This window comes from Ambystoma mexicanum, chromosome 4q (genome assembly GCF_040938575.1).
Source record: "Ambystoma mexicanum isolate Mex_15411 chromosome 4q, UKY_AmexF1_1, whole genome shotgun sequence".
NCBI classification, from domain to species: Eukaryota; Metazoa; Chordata; class Amphibia; order Caudata; family Ambystomatidae; genus Ambystoma; species Ambystoma mexicanum.
This window is the reverse complement of record NC_090928.1, coordinates 119,217,057-119,242,088: the sequence shown is the minus strand read 5'-3', so window position 1 is coordinate 119,242,088 and position 25,032 is coordinate 119,217,057. Positions and strand designations below refer to the sequence as shown.

Here is a 25,032-nt window from a genome sequence, read left to right as displayed (position 1 = left end):
AAGTTTTGTGAACTGAGATAGCCTGCAGAAATGTGTTTAAATTGAACTCCCGAAAAGCCCAATGCACCCTGCGAATGAGAGACTTTTCGTGGAGGGCTTTGGCCTATATTCTGAGCTGCATACTCGAGCCACGAAATCCAGAGAGTGTTCTACAGCCCGAGTGTGCCCCTCTTTCCTGAGCTAGAAACGTGGAGAAGGGAGTTCACTTGCTCATTCATTTTGGCATATTATTTCAGACACTGTTTTCCTTTACATATACATTTTCACGTACACTCATTTATTATAGTACTTTAAGGGCAGGCAATAGGTTTCATTGGTATAGGCCATTTAGGGACATTACTAGGCCTGTTCTATTTATTATTTGAAGGTGGAGCTTCCTCCCATCTTGAGATATAGGTGTTTTTCCAACCCTTGATATGTAATGAACACCCTTGAATTGCATCTCTTGTGCTTGTCTTCACTTGTGATACCATGCCTCGCTTACCTCTGTGCTGGAATAGAAGAAGCGGATACATGCTTAACAGTGTGTGCTTGAGAACAAAATCTTTCCTAAGTAGCAGGAGCTCGATCTAAGACTCAGCGGTCGGCGCGACAGCAAACAAGAGGTTTGGTGGCTGGCCAGGCTGAGCGCTCAAAGAAGAAGAGGGCTGCATAAAGGAATGTAGGTAAGTATGATGCACTACACAGCGCTTGCACTTCACTTCTTCAAACACAATGATTGGCTACTTGTTCCTCCTTATGATTGGAAGCCTAAGCTGCTATTCAGCTTCTGGCCAATCATAAGGATGAGAAGCAAACAATAAATCATTGTTTTGCAATTGGACCAGCCCGGCGGTGCTTAGTCGCAACGCAGTGTCTCTGCGTCCTCAGAGCCTTCTCTCTGCACCATCGAGCTCCTCCGCAGAGACTGTGGAGCATTTTGGGGGGAAAACAAAACAGCCCAGTTGCACAGGGTTGGTTTGGGCCACGGAGCTACACGGAACGCCGTTCCGGTAAGACAATTTTTGCTGGAGCTCTGTCTTGTTTAGCCCAAATCCTCCCCTGCTGCACAGTAAAGAATTTCCATTTCCAGCACGGTTGGCAGACGTTAGGACTAGGCGGAGGGTTTCTTGAACCTTCAGAGGTCAGGTGACCATGGCGCTATGAAAGGTAAATGGAAAGCAGCGGAGGGGATTAGTTAGAGAGGTTTCATTAAGTTCATTAAGGGCGGGATATTGTAGTCAGTGCTGCCCTTAGCGGCGGCAACTACCCGGGCAGATTCCAATTTATTTGTTTTACTCCCTGCTCTGGCGCCTGAGCAGGGAGTTAATCACTGGATTAGAGTGCTCATGCTCAGTACTTTAAGTGGGGTAAGAAATTGTGGGGAGGCTAATTTGGGGGCGTTCCCTAATAAATGATGGGCGTGGCCTAATTAATGGGCGTGGCCTACAAATGAACATGTAAAACTGGTCTGGCCTACATTAATAATTACATATCGTGTTACAGACTGCTTGCTACATTCCTTAAAGTATAACAAATCAAAGCTATTTATTGGACCTTTAACTGGGGCTGTTGACAAAAGGGTAGGTGTGGAGGTACATTAGCAGGTGCATTCAAATTTGTAAACAATTAATTGACAATTTCCCAGAACCCCACATAATAATCTTCAAGGGAGTGCTTCTTTGCATGAGGTTCTTACAGTGCCTTTCCTCAGCTGTTTGCCTCCCTTTTGCCTGCCATCTTTTCACAAAGGACAATGGCTTAAAAGCTTTTACTGGAGGGCCATTAAGTTTCAGCCATAAACATGAGGAAATAGTGGCCACATGGAGGGATGCTTGGCTTGGCGAAGCAATTAAATTCATGGCGCTGAAGCCCCTTTCGTAACCAGCATTACTTGCAGGCAACGTTTCCATGCAAGCAACGGAAGCCCTAAATGTTTCATGGCATCTTTTGCCACCAAAGTCCTTAAAATCCCTGAAGGCATGGATGGTGTCTCTGAATGGGAGCTGAAATTTCGTACACAGTATTTGAATCTCATGTTCTCCATAAAGTACAATTTCTTCATCATTATGTACATTCTTTGCATCCAAGCCACTAAAACTGGCTACAAGTTCTTTATCAGAGTCTGGAGCACAACCTTTGGCAAGGTTAACTGAAAGGCTTTGATAACATTGCCTTTCATTCAGTGGCACAGAGTTTGGCCTTCCCTGGGAAATATGAATGTCCTTGAATTGTCCACAATCCACTGCACTCTGAGCAGTAGAAGCAAACTCCCCAGGAGACTTGCCCTACCAAGAGTCTGTGTGCATCCACAATTGTAATATCCTGTCTCTGAAGAGCCAGAGACAAGTTCTTTAGTTCTTAAAGGTCATCGCACATCAGCCCTAAATCTTTCACGAAAGAACAGGAGGTAAGCTCTCTAAGCAGACCCTCATATTTGCTTCGTTCCCTTATAGGTCTTGAGGGGTCCTTAGAAGCTTCTCCGAAATGCTTACACAAAGCAGGGAAGCAGTTCCAAACAGTTTGAACCATCCGATAATTTGATGCAACCCATCTTGTGTCCAGCGTTTCACCTATCTTCTGCAGCTGAAAACCCAGATCACTCGCAGCCATTTCTAGCTGTCTTGTGTTTTTTGGTGACATGCTGTATGTGGCGTACAAAGAGTCCATGAACATTTTAAAAGGATTGGCCCCACCGACTTCATCAATTGTGTCCGCTACGGCCAGTTCAAGACAGTGAGCTAGACAATGCCACGATAAAACAAGATTTGAGAATTCAGCTTGCAATAATGTTGTCACCCCACCTTTGCTACCAAATATTACAGCTGCACCATCAGAACAAATAGCAATCCAGATCTCATGCAACACCGTCTTTGTGATACCAACATTCTCAAAATATCCCAGCAGAGCTGTCTTTATGGCTAAGGCATTTGTCTCTTGCAGCTCCACTAGTCCAAAGAAAATGGTGACTGGGTTACCATGAGCCACAAAATGACCCTGCAGATAAATAATCAATGTTGTTTTGTTGCTGACAGTCGTGCTCTCGTCCACAAACACAGCAATCTTTGGCTTGTGTTCTCTTATATAACACACTAACTTCTTTTGCATTTCTCATGCAATATGTCTCTGTCATGCATCATGTCCCCACACCCGCTAGATTCCCCGCAGCACGCCCAATCCCGACATCTAGTACACATGCAGGACGCGGGCCGTGTGAGCAGATTGGGGCCCGTAGTCCTCGATTATGGTATGGTACCTTACATCACAGCGGAGGTCACATTCGGTCCCGTTTGTATCCGTTCCTGCATTGGCAACTGCCATGGCGCATTGGGTCAGGCAGTCAGGTGGTCACGCTCGCCTCTGGATCACATGACAAGAAGATCCCGATCACGTGACCCTGTTTTGGGTCACGTGACAAGGAAACAAACGGGATAAAAGCAGAATTCCTGCGATCACACATTGCTTCACAGCTGTTCTTCACGACTCTGTTTGGCATTTGCAATTCAACCTTGATTCCTGGATAACTCGAACTTGGACCTCGCACTACGCACTTCTTTTGGCTTTCCCTTCGGATTTGGTGCCTTTTTTCTTGTGGATTTCTGGCTGTTTGGACCTCAGGACTTCCTACCGGACTGTTTTTTGCTCTTCCCTGGATTGATCTGCACCTCTCACGTACTTACTTGAATCCACGTCTTTTGTTGTTATTTTTTCATCAAGGACCACGTCAACAACTGCAGGTGTGCCCAGTAACTGGTGACCGCTCCAACTACCACTCCTAAATCACCATTACCATCAACCGAGGGTGCTGCCCCACGTGCCCCCACGTAGCTACATCTCTGGCCCCTGTGTGATTAGCAGCAACCTTACTAGTGCACTTAGGTAAGCTTCTTCCCTGACAGTACTAGTCAGTTCTGTACACTTTAACTGTGATTGTTTGTGCTAATTATTGTTTGCCTTACAGTGGCCTTGGGGTTTCCAATGTTCCGTGGTTCTGGCGTTCCAGCATCTCTCACCTGTGGCCTCAAGGATCGCATAGAGAGTCCCTGTGTGGTACTTGGGGATGGAGGCCCCTCTAATCTTCACGACAATCAAGTCTTGACAGACTGTGAAGCCACTTGTCGTTTGGATTATGGAGGCTTCCGCTGAAGACCCTGTGGCCGCTTTGGTTCAAGCAATCACAGTTTTACGAGTTTATATGGCAGCTGCCACCACCGCCATCCACCAACGCCTTGATTCCATACAAAGTGTCCAACATCCACTCCCTGCAGACCCAGAATTCGGGGATGCTGCATCACAGCCCCCAGTACCACAACCTCCAGCACCCAATGTCCCACCGCAAGTCCCCGTGGTGGTTCCCACTCCATTTCCACTAGCAGCTCCTGAGAGATTCCATGGTGACCTTAGGAAGTTCTGCACTTTCCTCAATCAATGCAAATTACACTTTTTGTGCAGACCATTGGTCTTCCCAGACTCCACCACGAAAGCTGCATTTACTCTGTCTTATTTGGCAGGTACTGCAGCTGCCTGGGCCAACCCTCTGTTAGACAGTGACAGCCCTCCCTTGTACGATTTTGATTTACTAGTGACAGAGATGACCCGGGTTTTTGATACTAGGCATAACGCCCAATCATGTGACCTAGAATTGTTAGATTTAAGTCAAGGAAAAGGCACACTCATAGGGTACATCACTCGTTTCAATCAATTATCAGTTGAAATTTCATGGCCGGAAAGCAAGAAAGCAGTGGTGTTTTATCGAGGACTGAGCAACTCTATGAAAGACGCCCTTTCAGTCGTTCCTTCTCTACCAACACAATACCCCGACCTGGTGGATTTGGCCCTGCAGGTAGAAGCCTGACGAACTGAAAGAAGGCCCAAAGCTGGGTTTTCTAGTACACACCCAACCGCTTCCTCCTCTAAGTCCTCTGGGGAACCCATGCAGGTTGGGGGAATCCATAGTCCTATCTCTCCCACAGAAAGGGAACGTAGAAGGGCAGACAACGCTTGTTTCTATTGTGGCCTGAATGGACATTTCGTCAAAGAATGTCCTCGTCGCCCAAAGTTGAAGAACCAGGGTTTTCGGACAGCTCCATCTTCGATCCAGGGACTGGATCGAGCACGCCTTGTTTTTCCTCAGACTCAGTGCCCACTTTTGGTTGCATAAGACCTGTTATCGTACAAGCCATTCTGAAACCTACTCCAGATATCACGCACCCAGTCACCATTGTCATTGATTCTGGGGCCACTGGGGATTACATCGACATCACATTGGCCTTGTCCTTGAATCTCCCATTGGTGACTAAACCACGCCCGAAACCATTCCAGGCTGTTGACGGTACTGCCTTAGTGTCTGTCCCCATCAAACAACAGACCGCTCCCCTCACCTTGATCATCCAAACCATCCATAAAGAGACATATGTTTTGACCTGATCTCTATGCCACAGTTCGGTCTCATATTGGGTATCCCATGGTTAAAGGAACATAATCTGCTGATTAATTGGAAAACAGGGCAAGTACACTTTGAATCCGAAGTATGCCAACAGTTTTGTCTCACTTTGCCTGAAGGAGACAAGACACCATCACAGTTTTGGGTGCTGTCGCACAACTCACTTTGGAAGATGTTGGGGAGTCTACATCTAGTCCTCATGTGGTAGGGGCGATCGTTGTGGGCATCCCTATGGTTTACCACGACTTCCAGGAGGTTTTTGACCAGGGAACATCCAAGATCCTCCCTCCGCATCGTTCTTACGATTGCCCTATAGATTTGCTTCCCGATTCCACCATACCTACTGGACGCATATACTCCCTGTCCCATTCTGAAGAGCAAGCCTTGAAAACATACATTCAGAAATCACTAAGACTAGGACAAATACGTCCTTCCACATCACCTGCAGCCAGCCCGATATTCTTTGTCCCCAAGAAAGAAGGTGGTACTTGGGGCAGAGGCCCCTCTAATCTTCACGACAATCAAGTCTTGACAGTCTCACTATCTCAGTTGCAGTAACATTACTACGCAACACACAACCCATTTCACTGCCATTCACCTCCTGAAGGTCCACCAAATCAGGGTGATCTGTGAATGGCTGATTCTTATTGGCCAGATAGAAAACAGTGTGAACCACACTGCATGTGCTTTCCAAATGTTTGCCACTGCTTTGCTGCATGGCTTCCGTCACAGAATATTTTCTGATGGCTTTTGAGCACCACTTGACTTGTGCTCCATAATCTTCTTTCGGAGCTGCTTCTAACTAGCATGTTTGCCAGAACCTGAAGAATCCACCTTTCCATCGGCCCATTCTATGCTTTTGCGCAAACCTTGCCCACTGGAGTGCTCTGATAAGCCACCTGTTGCTTTCACGTCCCTACACACAGAGCATCCAATGTGACCTGAAGCCAGAAAATTCCATTCATATTCCTCCTTAAAATAGCACCATTGCTGCACGCTCCAGCAATCAGGGGTTAGAAGAGGCTCTTCTGGCACAGGCTGCAGTGTAGTGAGAGATGCACTGGAGCTACTGGCCTCCTTAGTGCAAACATCCTGGCATATTTCTTCTGCCTCACTACTCGAATTGACTAGGCTAGCTTCCTCATCTCCACTCAGACTGGTGGCAGCCTCTGCCACCTTACATCTTTTCGCTGATGGCAAGTACTCAAACAACAAAGTCTGCATAGACTTGCGCTTGGGAAGTACCACAGACTTTACCGATATCGTCAATGGCTGCAGAAAATCTTGGAGAGATATATCACTAGCAGATCTGTTTCTAACCTGTGCACGGTCGAATTTCTCGGCTTCCTATCTGCAAAAAATGAAAATGTGGTTTACTGCACTAAAAATAGCTTATATGTAAGCTACTATGGGCCTCATTACGACCCTGGCGCTAAGTGAAAAACGATGGCGGTAAATGGTTACCGACATCGTTTTCCGCCAGGTCCGATCATGACCCGTGACCGTTAACTACGATGCCATTAGCGGCATCGTAGTTAACGCTGGCGCTAACTGCGCCAAGGGTGCGCGCACGCGACCGCCCACACCGTACTTAGCGCCATGGCGGAAAGGTACGCAAATGCCGACCCAAGCGGACATGCACCTAACGCCATCACCCAGCCTGTTAAGTACCTTACCGCCATGGTGCAAATAACGCCATCGCGAACCAACCGTAAAGGGCCATGTTAAGTGAATGCAGCTGCCACAGGTGCACAGAAACAGCACAGGTGAAGGCAATACAGACTCAGGGAAGCACAAAAAGAGCACACCCCACCCCTTCCCACACCCAGTCACACTCCACAATGATGCCAATTCGACTAGCAATGTTGGGGCTGGAGGACCTGATAGCAATGCATGTGCTACAACAGCAACAACAACAACAACAACAGGCAGCACAGAGGAGACGCAGGAGGAGAAGGAGGGCAAGGCAGGCCCAGCAAGCCCCACCAGCACAGCCAGTGCCACCACGCAGGCAGCCCCCAATCCCACGCATCAGAGCCAATCCATTCAACCTCACTGCTGAGCAGATCCACACCCTGTACCGTTTGGACCGGGACACCATCACCGCCATCGTAGACATGACACACAACGACATTGTCAGCATGATAGAAAGTCCAACCGCCATCCCCCCCCTACTGAAGGTAGTGTCTGTACTCCACTTCCTGGCCACAGGCACCTACCAGCACAAGTGGGGCACCTGCATGGCATTTCACAACCATTATTCTCACGAACACTCATCCAAGTGCTCGATGCCCTCCTCAAGCACACAGACGACCACATCTCATTACCACGGACTGCCCAGGAGATTGCAAACACCAAAGTGGGTTTCCATGCACTAGCCGGTATACCCGGTTGCATTGGTGCCATCGACTGCACCCATGTGGAATTGGTGGTTCCACGTGCCATGGAGGTACCGTACCGCAACCGGAAACAGTTCCACTCAATCAACGTGCAAATGGTCTGTGACTCCAACAAGATCATCACACATTGCTGTGCCCGATTCCCCGGATCAACCCATGATTCTATGGTCCTGAGGAACTCCACAATACCACGCTACATGGAGCGACATGCAGGCCCAAGATCCTGGCTACTCGGTGAGTCCAATGTCATGGAAGCGGGCAGGTGAATGACGTACCGATGCATACACCACCTGGCATAAAGGGGGGGGGATGATGCATACTCCACCTGGCAGAAAGGGGGGGGATGATGAATACTCCACCTGGCAGAAAGGGGGGAGGGATGATGCATACTCCACCTGGCAGACAGGGGGGGGGATGATGCATACTCCACCTGGCAGAAAGGGGGGGGATGATGCATACTCACCTGGCTGTGAGTAACACAGAGAACGGAGACAGCGGATGGGCACTCACAATGCACACAACCCCTCTGCATACATTGGGTGATGGCATGCAAAACAGGCCATGGGAGCCATGAACATATACTGGTTGCATTGTGTGAATCAATCAGTGCATGTAGAAGTGAGCCAAAGTAACAGTTGGATGCGAGCCATGGTGGAACATCATGTTCCTGATCAGACAACATGACTGACACATACATTCTCGCCTACATACAGGTGATGCAGGCTATCCCCTGAAGAGGTGGCTCCTTACACCAGTCCGGAACCCGCAGAACCAGCACGAGGAGGACTTCAACCGTGCACATACACGTACTCGTGTGGTCATAGAGCAGACATTCGGACTATTGAAGGCACGGTTCCGAAGCCTCAGCAGGTCTGGTGGCGCACTCCTGTATGGCCATGAGAAGGTGGCAAAGATCGTCATGGCATGTGTCATGCTACACAATATGTGCGTCAGACGGAATGTGCCCCTGCCCCCTGACGCAGAACTGCAACCACCTGACGATGAGGATGAGGAGGGTGCAGATGGGGCGGCACCCCATGGAGGAGGCGATGCACAGGAGGGGCGTGCAATGCGCCAAAGTATCATCGACCACTGCTTCTAGCACACATGGCTGGTGTTTATCACATGGAGACTGCACTTGGGGCACTGTGTGTCTCTGGGACATGCACACTGTGGACTGTACACCAATAAAGCACACATACGCAATGAAAATGTCCACACATTACTTTTTTTTAAAGAAAAAAGTGTATTGAAACTATGAAATGTCGTGTCACACCCCCTCCCACCTCCCCCCTGCACACCCCAACACACCCCCTCCCACCTCCCCCCTGCACACCCCAACACACCCCTCCCACCTCCCCCCTGCACACCCCAACACACCCCCTCCCACCTCCCCCCTGCACACCCCAACACACCCCCTCCCACCTCCCCCCTGCACACCCCAACACACCCCCTCCCACCTCCCCCCTGCACACCCCAACACACACCCTCTAGGTGTCAACAGATGCCTGTGACAGTGGCCACAGGCTGTTACAAGCCCCCTCTCCCGGCCCCCGGGGCACCCCTGGCTGTGGAGCGCAGGTTACGTCCGGAACGTCGCACGGGGCTGCTCTGTGCAGAACTGGCAGTGGAGGATGTCCCTGGCTGCCCCTGTGCTTGCACATCCGGTAGGGTGTGGGTGTGCCCAGTGAGCGCACGACGCAAGGCGGCAAGTTCCGCACAGATGTCCCTGGACATGGCCTGCATGGCATCCCTCAGGGTGGCAGTGCTCTGTGCTACTTCGGCCCTTAGGGTCTCCGTGGCCTGTTCAATGGCAGACCTAGCCCCCACACATTCCGCGGCATGCTCATTCAGCATCGTGGCCAGTTGATGCTGCCGTTCAGTGATGTCCTCGAGGGACTGCTGGCCCTGATGGCCCATGGCCAGTGCTGGTGGAGTGATGGAGGGGCTGCTCCCCTCCTGTGGAGTGTGGACAGGGCATGGGGTGGAAGGCCACTCCTCTACCTCTGTGTGCCCCTGTGTGTGATCCTCATGGGGGCTGGCGTCTGAGAAACAGGGGGAATGTAGTAGGTCAGTGGGGCTTCTGACCTCGTGCTCCATGTCTGAGTCTGAGCATGCAGCTGTTGCAGCTGTCTCACCGATGTTGCTGCTGGCCGCTGACCCCGTGCCTTCTGTGACAGGCAATGTCGGTGGAGGTGGAGCAGCTGCTGCTGGCCTGCTGCCTACAGGGGTGCTTGCCGGTGGGACGTCAGGTATGCTTGCAGTGGGACCTGCTTGTAGTGGGATCTGCCTCACTGCAGCTGAGGTTGAGGGTGCAGGGACGTTATTGATGGCCTTCTTGGCTCTCTTCGGTGCAGGGGTGTCCTGGTCCTCTGGGTGTGAATCTGTGCCTGTGGTGGAGCAAAGGAGGGAGGGCGTTATTGATGGGTCTGCGGACTTTGGAATGACAATGATTGACATTATTCTGGTCAGTAGATGAGGCAGATTTCAGGCAGTGCCATGCAGGTTGTCTCCTATTAGTGTGGAATGTGGATGCAGGTATGCGGGTGCCAGCAGTGCATACAGGGTGGTGCTTGCATGTGGCTATGGGCAGTGTTGATATGTGTTGCATTTACACTCTAGGGCAACCTTGTGCTACACATGATTGGACTGCAGTGACTATGGCATGTCTTGTTTGAGGCACCTACCTTCATCGCCTGATGTCGGAGCTCCCCTTTCCATCCCTCCGACGCCTTCAATGGATTCCATGCCAATCGTGGTAGCACAGATCTCCTCCCACGGTTGGAGTTTTAGGGGGGATTCCGACCCTCCACCGGTACCCAGGGCAAGGTTGCGGTTTGCAGAGATGACGGCTCTGACCCGTATGCGGAGGTCGTCCCAGCGCTTCCTGCACTGCTGTGGGGTGCGGGGTACGGTCCCCACCGCACTGACGCGCTCAGCCACCAGGGCCCAGATGGCCTTCTTCTTCCCTATGGCTGTCCTGGTCATTTCCGGGGAGAAAACGACACCCTTGTTGTCTTGCAGGGTCTCCGTAAGCATGCAGAGTTCCTCCCGGCTGAATCTCTCCTGGCGCTGGCGGTCACATGCCTTTTTCACAGCTTTTGGCATTTTCGGGTACTTGGATGGGTGGGTGATAGGTTGGGACAGGTGTCAGGGTTGGGTCTGGTGTTGTTCGGTAGGATGGCAATGGATTGTGTTTTTAAAGATGGCCGACGGGCTGTTTCCCGTTCCGGCGCGATGACGCTATTTCCGGTTCTGCTTTTTACGGCCGCCGCAAATTGCGGTGGCCGCTACTTACGGTGGCCGCTACTTACGGTGGCGGAAGTGCACCTTGCTCGCTTTACGATGCCGGTAGGGGCCTTTTCCGCCATGGCGTTAATTGCATTACCGCCATGGCGTAATGCTCGTGCGCGATGGGTCGTAATGTGGCGCTCTTTACGCCATCGGCCCACGGCGTAAACGCTCATTACGCCATGGCGGTAATGACGGACGATTACCGCCTGGGTCGTAATGAGGCCCTATATCTTATTTGTGAAGTAGATTTTATGCTACCCATATCCTGCTCCCTTATGCTATCCCCATCCATTTATTATAGAACAAAAATTGACAATAAGGGAACATTGCTACTGAGTCACATTGCAAAAGACACACTAGTATTTGTCTGGTGACATTTTTAAATGTGCTTTTGCAACAGTTAAATAAACCGTGAACCACTTGTGACAGTTAGAATTTTCAGGAATATTGAAAACATAGGCAGGCAAGTCTTGAACTCCTTCACACAAATCAGACACCGTATACAGTTTTCAAATGCAATACAAAATGATTTAACTTCACAAATTTGATTTGTTCAAATAACGGCTGTCTTTTTGCCTTGGCATCAAATGCAAGTGACCTCCACAGAGCTGAAACGTGCTAGCACAGCCAAAAGTTGGCTCAATATCAGAGTTCACTAATTGAAGTTGGCAGCTTCATTAATTGGGCCATCTGTGGCACAGAGTTTTCACAGTAAACAGACATGGGAGTGCTTTTCATAGCATGGGGTTCTTCCAATGGGGGGTGTAAGGTATGGATGGAATTTGCAAGAGATAATATGCCCCAAAGACTTATATTGGTAACCATGCTTTCAAAATGAAAACACCTTAAAACCAAGCTTTTAATGATGATATGGGTGAATTGTCTGCAGTGAGTCACAGGTGGTCTTTGGGTTAAGTGCAAAACTCACTAATGAGCTTCGGCAATAGAGAACTTCACCACACAAACCGGTTTAAGGCACTTCTAGACCTTGTTTTTCCAAAATCCCAACAGGTTAGAAACCATGCCACAGAGAAAACAGCTATTGGTGTCATTTCCTATTGAGAATACAAAATATGCTTAGACGCAGCAATTTTGTTATCTATGAATCTTTATGGCGGCTCTTGCCATCACATCATTGCCATGAGAGGTCACTGTACCCTGTCCTGTGTTTTGTAGAAACAAAACTAAAGCAGAAAGGAATACACATTTAGAGTAAAGTCAGGAGCTCATAACCCTACTGCGTAGACCAGTGTAGAGAAAAAGTAAGCAGCCATTTCCTATTTTTGTTTCCCTATGTAGTGCATGCTTTCATTCCTCATTAAGGAATGACATACCCAGGAAGGGTAAGGGCCCAGACCATGTTGCTCAGCAGTAGAATTTAAAAAAGACGTGCCAGGGCAAAACCATCCCTTAACATGCCATGCAATGCAATCTCACCTGAGCCTGCTCCAGCAAAAATATTATATTGCTTTTTCTACCTGGTGGGGACACCAGCATTTTTGAGCAAATGCAAATTTACATACTTTTAGGCCCCCTGTATCGAAGCAGCGTTTCAGGCACTGACTGAATTACGGGAGGTTTCTTTCCAGGTATTGTAGGTAACACGCCCTATGTCAGTTTCAAGCAACACTTTAGGCCGATATCTATCCCAGCTCAAAGGATGAGAAGCTTTTACAGAAAAAAACTGCTGCAGACTACACATCTTCGTCACAGGTAAATTGGCACACCCACAAAGAAGGGGCCCCATCGTCCCCAGAGCAGCGCTCCTAGTCCACAACCTGTGGTGTTATCACAAAACATGACTACATCAAAATGTGGAGAAAAAAAATGAAAGAAAAACCGAGGGAACACAGAGAGCAGAAAGTTCTTAACGGGCACAAAATAAATGAAAGGAAAAGCATGGTAACAGGCAGAAGAAAGTTTGAAACAGGAAAAATAAATGAAAGAAAAATCGTGGGAACACACAGCAGAAAGTTCTAACTGGAACCAAAAAAATGAAAGGAAAACCATGGTAACAGACAGCAGAAAGTTTGAAACGGAAAAAATAAATGAAAGAAAAAGCGAGGGAACTGAGAGCAGAAAGTAAAGGAAACAAAGAAGAAATAAAGAAAGCGAAAGGTTTTACTTGGGTTGGAGTATATAGTGTGGAAAGGTATACTGAAAATATCAGGATGTAGTTTGAAATGGGGCTACTGGCTATGAGTACTTGGAACGTGAAAGGTCTAAATTGTCCAAGTAAAAGGAGGAAAGTGCTATCTAAACTATGGAGGGATAAGATCCCTGTAGTTTTTCTGCAGGAGACGCACTTGATGGAGGGTTCTGGGGATCTGCTAACTAACTCAAAATACACAATCTGCATTAAGCTGTCATTCTTCAAAATCGAGGGGCGTGGGGATTCTGGTCCAAAGGGTTTGAACATGTGTGTAGACAGAGTAAGCATGGACAAGGAGGGTTGCATTATATTGGCTGATTTAAAGTATGAGGGTACGTTGATCACAATAGGTTTGATATGCGGTCCGTGTGCTGGAGGAGGCAACTTTTTAGAGTCTTAAAAATGATGTTACGTGACGTGGGAGGTGATTCTGTCATCTTGGGAGGTGACTTTATCTGTGTATTGGATTACAAAAGGGATAGATCCTCAACATGAAAAATCGAGTAAAGAGTTTCAAGAATGTATGGATGTGTTTGCCTTGGTGGATATTTGGAGGAATGTGCACTTAGGGGACAGGGATTTCTCATTTAACTCTCTGGTGCATGATTCGTATTCCAGACTTAATTATATTTTGGTATCAGATAAGTTGGTTGAGGCGGTTATGGAGGCAAACATGGGGGAATGCAATCTTTCTGACCACTCGATGGTAGGGATTAAGTTGAACTTTAACAATGATAGAGTGAATTTAACCAGTGAACTGCGCCAAGTTACAGACAATACATCAAAAACAGTTGTAATGTATTTTTAATTTCGTTCTACAGCCTGACACGTGTTTCGAGCAAAGCTCTTCCTCTGAGGCTGTACATGCATTGACCATTGATTGAAAAATTACATGTGCAGTTAGTTGTTACATACATAAAATAACGGCCAAACCAGGTGGAACAAAGAAAGGGGGAGAGAGGGGAGTTATTGCCAAGTTTGTAGTGCAAATTGCATGGCATTATAAGATACGTTAATTGCAGGTTAGCATGACAATGAATAAAATGAACAATCATAAGCGAAAGAAAATGCATGTAAGCAGTTACCATATCAGTGATGGCATCATAGTAATTCCAGATTCAGGAAAGAAAATAGAAACGACAAACAGAATTAGTGTGGTGCGGTGATTAGATAGCAATGGATAACATTAATGGCTAATTAGCCTATATTCTAAATGGTAATTTGAATCTTAATATTTACCCACGAGTGCTTGTCCAATTGTGTATGCTGTGCAAGAATGAAATGTATAACCAAATCAAACATTCTATGTATAACAAGAGTATAGGTACTTGAACCATAGTTGATCAAGGGTCAACATTTACCAATAACTTGCTTAGTTTACGAATAGAATGAAAACGCTAAATCAGAGAGAAAATATATAATATGTGGCTGTATATTAGTATGTGATAGAAAGGACAGATGTCAGATTGCCAATTCAGGTAATTAAAGATTAAAGATTACCTGAGTTCCAATTGCAATTGCAAATGAACAATTATATGTAACTGTGTCAGTCCCAAGTTGCCGCCGTGGGTGGAGATAATTGATACCACAAGCCATCCATTCCGTAGATCGCAAATAATCCCCATAGCAGGGTGATGGACTATTGGAAGGACGTGCTGGACAGAATCGACACAATCTGGAACATTACTTTCCCAATAATTCCTTTGGCTGTGATTTTACAGTCACCAAGAAGTGGACGAAATATTGACTTTGTAACAAGGTGTTGGATTAACAGAGCCTTAATGGTGGTGACTAAACAGATACTAAAAGTGTGGAAAACAAGGAAAAAGCCACTTGTTGAAGAATGGCTCCATGATCAGAGTATTCTTTCAAAGTATGAGAAAAGTTTATTTTGTAAGCAGCACAAAGAGACAATATATGAAGAACTTTGGGGACCTTTTAATGAATTGTATGGGAGTTGTTAGATTGGAGTGTGGAGTGTGAACTGTAGTAATATTGTATGGGGGAGAGTTAGGGGTATGGGTGTGCATTTGTTCTGTCTCTCGTCTTGTTATGTTTCTGTCTTATTTGTGCTGTAGTGTCATGCTTATGATTATATTTTGGGTTTGGGTTTTGGTTGTTGGATAATTTGTTGGATATATCATTTGGACCTGTTTTGCTATTTTGAAAAATGTTGATAGTCCAAACCCGGTATATCGGCTATTGTTATGTTTTGATGATTTGTTGTAAAACTAGAAATAAAAAGTTTAAACAAAAAAAAGGAAGTGTCTGTTGCAGTTTCAGCTGGTCGAGGCAAACACACTGAAGTGAGAAGTTTGCCTCGACCAGTTGAAACTGCAACAAGCAAAAAGCCAGTGGCAGCAGTCACTTACCATTGATGTATGGCTTCTCCTTCAAGTCGGGTGCATTCTTGTCGGATGGTGGTCGTCACCGGTTGCAGCATGTGCATAGAATCCACTGCCAAAGGTAAGTAATTCTAAAATGGCGCACCCTTTTATTAGGGCTGACCCGGCTAGGACTGTCTAACGTCCTCTGGTGAACCTCGCGAGGGGTCGCCAGAGGAAGTTACAGTTTACAAAAGTGATGCGCTTCCGGCAGGAGGCAGCTATGACTGGCAGAAGTGTCAGTCAGTCACAGCGTCGCTCAAACAGTTTGCGCAACGCCCGTGACTGGCTAGCAATTCTGTCAGTCACAGCTGTTGCCTGACTCGGTTGACTGAGTTATTCATGGGCGGCCGGCGGGCTCATCTCCAGGTGCGGCTGTGGCGGGGGATGATAACCCACTGTGGCTTTGTGGGACCAGGGGCCGCCGGCTCAGTCTAACTTTTTGGAGACTGCCAGGGCCCAGCACCAACTGGTTCCCGCCCACTTAAAGCACTTCTCATGCTAATGCATGAGCGCCCTATTCTAATGAAAACCGTCTTGCTCCCGCCTTGGAGCATGGAGGTAATCATCTCAATAGCATCAGCACCCTATTGTTATTAAATGAGCCCCGCCGCCGCGGGCGCTTTAATTAACAAAGGGCACCCATCCTGCCTTCTCCCACTATGCCAGCTCGGTTGAGCCCCTGAAAGACTCCCAGGAGCTGGCGTGACAGGGCTAATGGTGCCCTGGGGGGCTACATGGCGCCCAGGGCAGTTGCCCGCCCTGCCCTAAGGCCGGCCCTGATGGTGGTCCTTGATTTGTAAGCCAATGATTAAACTACCCATGTTTGCCATCAACCTAAACTGAACTGTAAGCCTGATTTTCTCCAGTTTAAAAAAAAAATCCCACATCTGGTTCAGTACATGAATGAGACGCTGATTGCATAGAACCACCAAGTTCAAAGCCTAGTTGTTCACAAGGTTGCTCAGACAACTCAATTAAGGTGGTCCGAGAGCAGCACATTTTTCTTTTGCTAGAGAAACACTGGTTAACCAGGGTAGACAGGAACAAAGAGTTAACGCGCAAACGATTTCTGTCATTGAGCATGCGCCATCCTTGAACATTACTTCTCGGAGCATGCGCAAACGTATACGGGTTAATCATAGTCTCATCCCTACTAGAATATACTTGGTATGCATCTACCTTGCTTCCTGTTGAGTTAAGAGTTACTATTAAGGCCGGAGCCCGAGTTCATAGACTGTGCATCGGCCTGAACGCTTTCTTTCTCCAGACTGTCCAGAAGGCGATGCAGTGCCCGCCTGCGTTCTTTCCACTCGCTGTGCTGGACTATTCGAAGTGAGAGCAGCTGTTTATATTTATATTGCCCGTCCTAATCGTCTGCCTGAAGGGTCCACACGCTCTCCTCCAAAATTAAAATGAAAACCAGAAAAGAACTGCCCCCACAGGATTCGAATAAGGTGAGACATAATATGTGACCTGTGGCCTTGGCAGAGGTTGAGTACACTAAATGAGTGTTGCTCATGTGATGCTTCTCTTGCGAACATATATTCCCTAGGCTTGCATCATTATTCCCGGCGGTATGTATTTGTTTGGTATGTCAGGAATGTAGATAATGTACGCCAGAGCACTGTATATTAGACATCTTAGTTTACCATAATTAAAATACTGAATATGCTACACTTGTGACAGGCACTGTACAGTGACTGGCGGTGTTCGAGAGCTCTTGGATTCGACATCGAGAAGGTTGACGCTCCACTGATATGACGAAAAAGAAGGTTATAAGCCATCTATAGAATGTGATGGTCAGGACAGAAGACGAATTGGGGGCAGCGTTTGGAGCAATCCCTTAGTTAATTGTGGTTGCAGGCTTATCCTCAGTAATACTACTAATACTACCACTTCTACAGGTATTTTCCTTAGTAATAATACTACTGCTGCTACTAATATTATAAAAATGTCCGTTTTTTATATAATACTTCATGTCAGATTCCTGCTTCTGAGTGCTGTAACACCAGGACTCGAGGCCTTAAAAAAAGTGAGGGGACTGACACGCATTGGGAAGTGACGTCACGAAAAGTCAAAGTGAAATACGCATATTTAATTCAGCTTGTTTTTACGTTTGAAAAAACACATGACAGAAATGCATTTATTACCTTGCTGTTTTCAAATCTAAGTACCTGTAACAAAACATGTTCTGTATAGTGCAATGTCAATATTAGAAATGTTTAATGCCCACAGCGAACGAGCCGGGTTTCTGGTGGTTAAGTGTCTCCTTTCAGAGGTGCAAGGCCATGGTTGATTCTTGGCCGCAGTGTGGTGGCTGCCCCTTTAAGGGCATACACACGCGGCAGAGTGACGCAACTCTGCCGCATGTGTTTTAAATAAAGGGTGAGCGTTCCTGGCCGCCACAGAGGATCCATGGAGCCCGAACTGAAAGCACAGGTCCGTGTGTGGTCTGTGTAGTGGGGGGCTCATGGAGCTCACGGAGGAGTCCGTGACTATGCAACATTGGTGACGAGGCAGGATACCGTCCCGGGCATAGGTGGTGAGGGAGCAGAGCATTATTTTCATTGTTCCTTGTCTTCTACATGCTGCAGAGCCGGTGGTGATCATGCGGTTTGGCTGCCATCTTGCACATGTGGCAGAGACGGTTGTGGCTCCTTCCAGGAGTTCTCATGCGCCTATCCACGCAACATTTTTGGATTCCCTGCTGTGGGGACAGCAGATGCTGTGAATTTACTCATTTTTAAGTATTTTGGACATTTCTAACACGTCGAGTGTGAGGTGAGGAGCTGGGGAGGCCTACCATCTTTTGTTCTTTGACCCTGGGCCCACTCCACTCAATTTTTGGAGCCATTATCTGTGGAATAGGAGTTCCTTCTTTGTTAGTCCTGGCTGTTTAGACATTGGTGAAGTGGGCTAATATGTTTAGTGCCCTAGGGTATTAGAGTACCAAGTGGCTCTACGCCTGAATTTTTGGACAGTTCAAGAAGCTGCCTGGCGGGGCATTTGACTGGCTGTGTGTTGTTGGAGGAAGATCAGAAGTAGCTGCAAGGGGTGTGTCTGATCAACATTATCACACTCAACATCTGTGCGCAGCTGTGCCCGGAGCAGCATGTCAGTGAGTTGCGGCCCCAGTCTTTTGGGGTGCCTGTGCGCTCGCTACCATGGATGCCCAAGCACCACCTGTTCCGAGACAGCAAGGGGCACTCACACCAGTGCCCGAGTTTGACATCTCGGGGTCACCATCCAGACTGGGACCGAGATGGAGAATGTGGATTGATGGGCTTGATATGTACTTCCGGGCCACTTGGAGACGGATGAAGACAGCAAGGTGGCTACCCTCCTGTACTCTGCAGGACCGGCGGTGCATGAGGTTTTCCAGTCCCTGCAACCTGCAAATGCAACCTATGCTGCAGCTAAAGACGTGCTGCGGGAGCATTTCATGCTGCTTGCCAATGCGGACTACGAGCGGTTTGTAATGTGCAGCGCCAGGTAAAAGCATGATGAGTCCCTGGACAATTTCTACGGACGGTTGCGCCGCATGTCTCTGCCATGTGCCTGGGATAATCCGGATACAGAACCAGGTCATACAGGGATGTTCGTCTGACAAATTGCGTAGGCAGGTGCTGTGAGAGCCGGGAATCACACTGCCTCGCATACTGGAACTTGGACGTTGCCAGGAGGTGTCGGAGGTGAGGGCATCAAGGATGGAGGTGGCTGTGCGCCTAGGGAAAGTTGACGATGTGTGTGGTGTGGGCCGGAGGTCAGCGGGACAGGGGTGCAAGGGCTCTTGATTTGTGTACTAAGTGTGGGTACGACTTCACACACCCCGGTGAATGCCCAGTGCAAGGGAAATCTTGTGGACGTTGCAGGGCGCTGGATCACTATGCCTGCATATGCAGAGCTCCAGTGCCGGCAGTGATAGATACCTAGGGGGCTAGTAAGAACAGGGTTCTTCAGGTTACAACTCCCACCTAATGTCGCCCAGATTGAACAAGGGGAGGATGGCATCCCTCACGAGGATGATGATGAACATCTTCTTCATCTAAAGCGTCAGTGTGCTGCGGACCACCAACAGGAAACAACCACGCTGTCTGGTGAAGGTGAATGAGTCAACGGTGCCGGTGCTGTTAATGTGATGCCGAGGGTGCACTACGACGCCATGGTGGTGCCGCCCAAACTACAGAAGACAAAGGCCCGCGTTTTTATATTTGGTGGCAAACAACCAATCCCACTGCTGGGGCATTTGTAGGCAACGTGGAGCACGGAGGGTCTTCCATCAAGGCCCGGTTCTACGTTACAACTGTCAGCAGCAACACCCTCCTGAGTTGTGTGGCAGCGGAGGCACTCAGCATTGTGTACTTTGCGTATGCAGTGTACGTCGAGGATGTGCAGAGGCTGCTGGCAACATACAGCCGGCTATTCAAGGGAATTGGCCGCATGGCGGGTGACCCGGTAAGGCTCCATATCGATGAGTCGATCCAACCCATTGCCCTGAAACACCGCTGAGTCCCATTTCATCTGCCGGACCTTGGGGACAAGGAGCTCGATAGTCTGGTGGAGTTGGACATAATTGGAAAGTGGATGTCCCAACCCCATTAGTGTCCCCGATTGTCATTGCCAGAAAGCCCAAACAACCTGACTCTGTGCGGATCTGTCTGGACATGAGGCTTCCAAACAAGGAGATCAAGCGCGAAAGTCATATCACCCGCATGATTGATGACATCATCGCAGAAGTGCAAGCGGCGCGGTTCTTCTCCAAACTCGACCTTCGGGGCGGGTACCATCAGGTGGTGTTACACCGGGCCTCTCGATACATCACAACTTTCACCGCGCACTGCGGCCTCCACAGGTACAAATGCCTGAGTTTTGGTGTGTCGCCTGCGGCAGAGGTTTTTCAGAATATCATCAGTGGGGCCCTCGCTGACTTGGTTGGCATCCTGAACATTAGCTACGACATCCTGGTGTTGCAAGAATGGAGGCGGAGCACCTGGACAGGCTGGTGAAGACCTTGGAACGGCTCCAGGCACTCGGGTTAACGCTGCACAGGGAAAAGTGTGAGTTCCTCAAGAAGACTATTGAATTCTTTGGGTTTGCATTCAGAGAGGGGGGGTGTCACCAGATCCTCAAAACGTTAAGGACATCATGGAGGCACGACCTCCGGAGAACGTATCAGAGGTCCGAACCTTCTTGGGGATGGTCACGTACTGTGGCCGGTACATCAGGAATCTCACGTCCCAGTCGGAACCTCTGCAGGCGTTAACCAAGAAGGACGCTACGTGGCAGTGGGGACCCCTAGAGCAGGCTGCATTTGAGGACAGATGGATGCAAACAGTGAGGTCCGGCCGATCACATATGGAAACAAGGCACTATAGGAAACAGAACAGCAGTAGTCCCATTTTGAGAGAGAGGCCCTGGCGGTCCTGTGGAGATGTCGCCATTTTCGACTAAATGTGCTGTGACTGCCGGTGACCGTGGTAATGGACCACAAGCCCATGCTGCTGGTTCATCGTCCAAGCCTCCTACTCGCATCGAGAGGTGGATGCTGGTGCTGCTGGATTATGGGGTCTCTTTGGTGTACCGGCCCTGCAGCAATAATGCGGCTGACTACTTGTCTAGACACCTGAGGTGCGAGCCAGATGGACAAGGAAACATCAGTGCCGACGAGGCTGATGAACATGAGAGGCTGGTGGAGGAGGCGGCAACTCCCAACTCTGTGCCTATCCACGAACTGGAACAGGCGGCGGCTGACGAAGAATGCTTCAACATCCTGAAGGCAGCCCTTCAAGAGGACTTATGGAGGTCGGATGTGTATACGCTGGCTCTGAGGACCCAAGAAGCAAAATCAGCGTTGGAACAGCTGTGGAGGGTCAAGGACGAGTTGGAGTTTGTGGAGTCGGGACTGCTACTCCGAGGGGGCCGAATAGTAGATACCGTAGTGCAAGGTCTCCCAGGTCATTGAGATGGCACACAAGGGACACCAGGGAATTTCCAAAACCAAGGCCTGCTTGCGACAGAAGGTGTGGTTCCCAGACCATGAAAGTTGGGTTGAGGAGTTTGTCGCTGCCTGTGTGTGGTGCCAGGCGGTGTCCCCGGCGCAGAAGGAGCCTCTAATCGAGACCATGAATAGAGGGACAAAGCCCTAGGAGAACGTCCATGCCAACTTTGGGTCCACATGCCGGGACACCTGGTGGTCATGGATGAATGGTCCCGGTATCCATAGGTGGAGTTCATTGAGTCAGTGTCATTTTGGCTGTGGAATTGGAGAAGATCTTTGCTACCCACGGCCTGCCTCAGACTTTGTGTTCTGACAATGGACCACTGCTCCAGGGGGACAGTTTAGCCCAACTGATGGATGAATATGGGATACAGCATTGTAAGATCACTCCTGTCTGGCCTTGGGCGAATAGCGAAGCGGAAAGATTCATGAGGATGCTAAACAAGGTCTTTCGCATCAGCCACGGCCAGGGACATTGCTTGCAAAGAGCTTTATATCAGTTCCTAAGGGAGTACAGGGCCACCCCGCATGCGTCCACAGGAGTGGCCCTGGCAGAAAGCAATGTTCTGGCGATGTACAAGGGGTCTGCTTCCTGAAGTGAGGGAGAGAGAACCGGCCGTCATTGACAATGCTCAGGTGGAATGGGAGAAGAGTCTCAGAACGGAACAGGAGAACATCAGGAGAGGACTCCGGCCCTAGCAGCTAGCTCCGGGAGATGAGGTGCTTGTAAAGAACTGGTACCCTCAAGGCAAACTGTCGCTAACATACAAGCCTAGTCCAGTGGGGTGCACGGCTCAATGGTGACTGTGTCAGACGGGACTGCCACTGTCACCCGCAATACCAGCTTCTTTAAGAAGGTTGGAGAAACCAGGCCGGAGGTGATTCAAAGAAGGGACTATGGGGACGTACTGGATGAGGGCGGTGGCCTGGCCCATCCGCTGAGTTCCCAACGTTGGGGTGTTAGGCAGAAACCTGTGCAGTTCCCTTAGGGACCACTGCAAAAGATTTAAGACTACAGGTGTTGGCAGTAAACCCACTTGGTAGCAGTCTGCACCACCCAGAGTTACCTGGTAGCTGTGGCTGAACAGTCAGACTTCCCTCAAGAAGAGTTAGGCAGTATGCAAAGTATATACAATAGGCACTCAGATACAATAATACAAGCAAACACTGACCAGAGCTTTGGTATCAAAGTATATAATTATTTATTTAAAAACACACAGTTGAAACACTCCAGCACTCTTATTGTAAAATATTCTAAACACAGTTAGTATTGTAATATATACACCCCTTTTTCCTTATCAGGTAAGTCACAGTAAAACACCACTTATTTTCATACAGAGGTGAGCACTTAACTAGATTGCACTCCAATAAGTTTGTGCGAAAGGGAGGGAAAAAGACAGAATATGGAAAGGTACACCACTCTAAGATTCAGGAACACTGTTAGCAAGGCAGAAGAGCAAAAGTCACTGGTGAGCCAAAGTCCAAATGCTGGGCACACCCTTAGAGAGAGCAGAGCACAAATGCGCCCAAGATCACACAGTTACACTAGGCTTAGAAAGTCTTGCAGAGGGTTCAAAAAGAGTTTAGAGAGGCTTTAGGAAAGTTTAGCCAGGGTGTCCCAGACTAACCCAGGTTCGAAAGCCGGGGGCTAAATCTACCCCGTACAGTCGGTAGCAAGGGAAGCCAGGCGGGACACGGTACCTTAAGTGGGAAGGATCCTCCAGCGGTGGCAGTTGTTCCTGGTAGTGGGTGCAAGTTGCATCGTCGTCCAGGGGAAGAGAAGATCTCGACTTGGAGGAAAGATGAAGGTCGTTGCACTACCAGGGAAGAAACCAGCCGCTGAGTTTTCCGGTTAAAGGTGGTACCTTTGTTTCACGGTCGTGGTAAAACGTGGTATCCCGGTTGCCGGGGTGCTTGGCACGGGCAAGGCGGCCACGAGGTACGTCGGGAAAGCGAAAAGACGGTGAAACTGGTTATCCCCACCAGTCAAAGGAAGAAGACTCTCCTGTGGGAGATCTCCTCTGTCGTTGGGAAAAGTGGTGAGGCAGTCCAGCAGGGCTCCACCGGTGGTGGTGTCGTGGCAGGTTGGCTCAGCTTCTCCCTCGTCGGATTCTTAGGTCCTGTGGCGACTTCTGAAGTTCCAGTCCCCAAAGCCCTGCTTTTATGCAGCAAACCCCCATTCACTCAGCCTAGCTGTCACTCAAACATGCTAAGTGGTGAGCCGGCCGGCTCACCACTTGGGCCATTCAGGATGGAGTGCGACTTGAGTTGCCTAGGCAACTCAGTCCAGGGTGCCTAATTTTCCCTCCACCCCTCCTAAGTACCCCAGACAGAGTGGCACCACTTTGGAGGGCTTCTGTGGAGAAGCCTGCCAAAAAGTGGAACAAAGGGCTCGACTTGGGTTGGAGTCACAGAAGAGAACACAAACGCCATTTTAGAATCAAGTTTTGGCAAAAAATACCAACCGGAGAATTAATATTAATTAAATAAACCGGCGGTATGTTCGAGGCTACCGTAAATAATTAAATAAAGGTAGTAGCCTAAAACAATGGGAAATCCCATAGGAAAATATTCGCGGTAGAATATAAAAAGTAGTATCCACTGCCACCAGCCAAAACTCGATCAGGGGGGACGGAGACGTGCCCCCTCGACTAACAGACCCCGGGGCAATTGAATTGCCCCAGCCAGTACGTCCACAATATGATGGTTTGTACTGGTTCTGTTCAGAATTTAAGACTAGTAAAGTCAATGGTGACTTTACATGCCCTGGGAGACAGTAGTCAGTCCCAGGGTATGGAGTCTATACTGGGGGGTCACTATGACACCCCTGTGTCACTGCACTGAGGGTGCTGTGTAACACATATCACAAAAACACATGAAGCCCTATGGAGTAAAAGACCCCATAGCCCATTAAATACATCTAGATTCAAAGAAACACACTCAAATCATGCCCAAGAGTGAGGGTAAAAGAGTCTCACTCTTGGCAGGAGAAAAAAATAAACCCCAAAAATCCAGCAAAGCTGCTGGGGGACTCACTAGGTTAGGAAATTCAGCCTAAACAGAGAATTCTCCCTAACACTCGCCCCCACCAGACTAAGGGATAGGAGGATTTAATCCACTCCTGGATGAACCTCATACCTCTAGTCGATGACACACATCCTAGAGAGTCCATCAGCATTTTGATGGTGACACCCTGACCTGTGCTCAATGGTGAAATCAAACCCTTGCAGGCAGATTGACCATCTCAATAGTTTTGGATTTTCCCCCTTCATTTGCATTAACCATCTCAAGGGTTGGTGGTCAGTCTGAATGACAAAAGTAGAACCATACACGTATGGCCTAAACTTCTTCAGTGCCCACACAATAGCAAAGCATTCACT

The 25,032-nt window shown here is 48.6% G+C and overlaps 1 protein-coding gene across 1 annotated transcript in view; it reads left to right on the top strand.

The window, feature by feature from the left end:
* The first annotated feature begins 16,775 nt into the window (after positions 1-16,775).
* LOC138467527 (zinc finger protein 135-like) overlaps positions 16,776-25,032 on the top strand; it is a 312,864-nt gene continuing 304,607 nt past the window's right edge. The window contains exon 1 of the mRNA XM_069607632.1: positions 16,776-17,108. Within this exon, the coding sequence (XP_069463733.1) occupies positions 17,067-17,108 (42 nt within the window). The 5' untranslated portion in view covers positions 16,776-17,066. The remainder of the gene's footprint in view (positions 17,109-25,032) is intronic.